Source organism: Rhododendron vialii, chromosome 13a, assembly GCF_030253575.1.
Source record: "Rhododendron vialii isolate Sample 1 chromosome 13a, ASM3025357v1".
Lineage (NCBI taxonomy): Eukaryota > Viridiplantae > Streptophyta > Magnoliopsida > Ericales > Ericaceae > Rhododendron > Rhododendron vialii.
In genome coordinates, this window is record NC_080569.1 from 15,312,016 (window position 1) to 15,315,010 (window position 2,995).

At 43.5% G+C, this 2,995-nt stretch overlaps 1 protein-coding gene across 1 annotated transcript; it reads right to left on the minus strand.

The window, feature by feature from the left end:
* Window positions 1–218: 218 nt before the first annotated feature.
* On the minus strand, window positions 219–2,724 carry LOC131312956 (uncharacterized). Its single transcript, XM_058340993.1, has 2 exons — window positions 2,340–2,724; window positions 219–1,931 (listed from the first exon to the last, which is right to left on the minus strand). Exon 2 carries the CDS (start codon window positions 1,511–1,513, stop codon window positions 593–595), a length of 921 nt encoding a protein of 306 aa, XP_058196976.1. The 5' UTR covers window positions 1,514–1,931; window positions 2,340–2,724; the 3' UTR covers window positions 219–592.
* Between the last annotated feature and the right edge of the window lie 271 nt (window positions 2,725–2,995).

The window sequence follows — 2,995 nt, forward strand, 5'->3', positions numbered from 1 at the left end:
GAACAAATCATGCCAATGGCCAAACAACACACATCCACCTTGAATTTCAATTCCAAGACTCAAAAGAATATACTCTGATATGAACTTGCATAGAGTAAAAAATTAGAACATCCCATGATAAGCGCTAGCAAGAATCGCAATAGCAGGAAACAAAAAGCTATGCATGTTAATCAAAAGAGCGCTAAGCAAAAAGAGTTAAGTAATTATTCACAACAAACTAAGTCAAACAGAAATTTCATACTAGATTAGCTTTCAATATCAATCATGCATCAAAAGGAGTTAGACGAGCGTACATTAGGATCAACTAAGGACTTTAGGAGCTTATAATGACCTTGGTGCCAAGAAAAGGGAAACAAAAAGGATAGCGGCCATAAAATTTTAGCTTGGTTTCAACTACCCTTGGCCATTACCATCCCCTAAACTACCCAACCACGGCCACATGCCGGCCACCAAGAGGATAGCCCAAAAGAAAGCTACAAAGAAGACAATAAAAACAACATATTAAAACTAAAGTTGAAAAACAGAAATGAAAGGGGTGGAATGTCAACCACCCAATACCCCGACCAAGTTTGGGGATTTTCCAGCTTACTCCTCAATCATCCTCCTCATCTTCAACATCATTCTCTCTCATTTGTTCCTTTCCTGAGCGACGAGGCTCGCTCGAATTTGCTATGATGTCCTCCTCCTTCTCTTCCTCTTCAGTGGTGTTCTCCTCATCCTCTTGCGTGGGGACATAGGGCTCACTAGAACTCCCCACACCACAACCTGACACATGCTTCAACATTCTCATCATCTTATCCTCCTCCTTCTTTCGTCTCCTTAACTCTTTCTCTATTACTTTCTTCAACTCACTTTGTTCCTTTTGAATTGTGTCGAAACGACACATCATGATCTCCCACCATTGTTCATTTCTTTCGGGTCCTTTTGGTACGATGGGGCAAGAGCTGCTCGCCGCTACGAACGGAGGTTTTGACATAGACTTGCTCTTCTCCACTGAACCTCCCGTAATGGGACCGGGGGAATCAGGGGTGAATGGTTCAGAGGTTCGAACTCCTTGGCTTTCACAGATTGCAGTGATCATAGCGAGGAAAGGAAAATTGGGCTTGGTGCCAAAATTACTACGTTGCCGAAATTTCATCAATTCAACCCAAATCCACCTAGCCCAAACCACATCATCATTAGAGCCAAACACATAAAGAACCTCCCCATCTGGCTGCTGCGGCATCTGCTCAGAACCGTGGGGATACAGATTATAGTGCACCACCTTATTAACCACCCGATACAACTCAAATAGACGCCCATGAACAAATCTCTCATTTCCAAGCGGTTTGTCCGTAAGAGTGTTTATGATTTCAGTTTCAGTTTTGGACCAACCGTGGTCCGGGTACGTGATGGTATGGGGCTTTGGGCGTTGATAATCCCCCAAATAAGTGGCTATGATGGTAGGGTTAACGATTACTGTCTTGTTCCCAATGCGGGACTCAATTATCTCATTTTCCTTGTGCACAACCATTTTTGCATAGAAATTTACAACCAATTTTGGTTTATAGCCCTCAATTGGAGAGAAAAAGAAATGCAAACCTTTCCGTTCAATGACCTCGATTATTCAGTGAGCTCCCAATTTGGTACGGTCCACTTGTCGTTCGCACGTGAAATTTCGGCCTTTGAACCCATTCACCCACTCCTCCGTTCGGTTTCCTTGTGATATCTTTTTCGTTTCCTCCCCTCCTCCTCCTGTTCTTGTTCCCTTTCAGTAGCCACAACCGGGTCCACGGGCTTACAATGCCCTGGAACCCGAGTTCCGTCAGCCCGGTAGGCTTTAATTCCATCCGCCATTAGTTTTGATCTACCCATTGCAGCAAATAACGACCCACAGCAGAACACAACAGAGAACTCAGCCCCAAGTGAAATTACAGACAGTAGGCACAACCCTTAGAACCACGAAAAACCAGAGGAGCAACAAAATTTCAGCCTCATAACAAAAAACTATCAACAGAAATTTCAGCCCACCTCCGTCAGCAAAATCCCACAGTAACAGCAATCACATAGCTCAATAATGAACTATAGCAGTGAGCATAACTCTAAAAACACAGAAATCAGAGGAAAGAGCAGAAATTTCAGCCCTAAAACCAAGTAAAGAACAGCAAGCACCACCCATGCATAATCCACGCCAGGAAATTGCAGAAATGGGGCTTGGGATTTTCGATTTTTTATTTTTAAACTAAAAGTTGGGACTTCGTTCGAAATAGGGTTTCGGACTGGTATTGGCTAGAAAAAGGTGAGAGATGGTGGTGCACTTCGAGATTTTCGAGTATACAGAGAAGGAGAGTGAGAGTTACCTCTTTAAAGGGGATTTCGGACTGGAGAAAGAGTACCCATCACTGAACTCTCGATTTCGGTCTTGAATCCTTGATTTCAAACCCCCAACAGCCATGATTGATGGTCGAAGTTGTGGTTTCCAGGTTAGAACTTGAAGATGTGAAGTGGGTTTGACTGATTTTGGAGGAAATTTGGGTTTTTGGTTGAGAGTCGAGAGAGATGAGGGAATGGGGTGGAGGGTTCTGCTGGAACCGTGGATTGAAGGTAATAAAAATGGGTTTTGGTTTGAATCTTGGTGATTGGTGGAGTTTGGGTGAGATTTTTGGAGTGGGTTTGAGAGATTTTCGGAGGAAAGTTGGGGTTTTGTGTTGAAAAATGAAAGAGAGGTGAGAGAATGGGGTTATTAGGTTTCTAAGGAGTCATGGGTTAAAGGTAAAAGGTGGATTTTGGTTTAAACAATTGAGTCAGGACCGTACGGGTCAAAGTCCAGATTTTTTTCAAATCTAACTAGCATGTAGCTGTACCACTATTCTACGGTACCGGTACGCCGAGCCAAAAAAATTTTCTGCACCAACTTTTCGACTTTCGATCAATTCCAACACATTCAACACACGCCCAGGCCACCTCACAACAATTCAAACACCGTTCCACACCACCCTCTACACATCCGGTTTCC

Coding starts and splice junctions, on each gene's coding strand:
- LOC131312956 (XM_058340993.1), bottom strand. CDS start 1,513: ATGGTTGTGCACAAGGAAAATGAGATAATTGAGTCCCGCATTGGGAAC.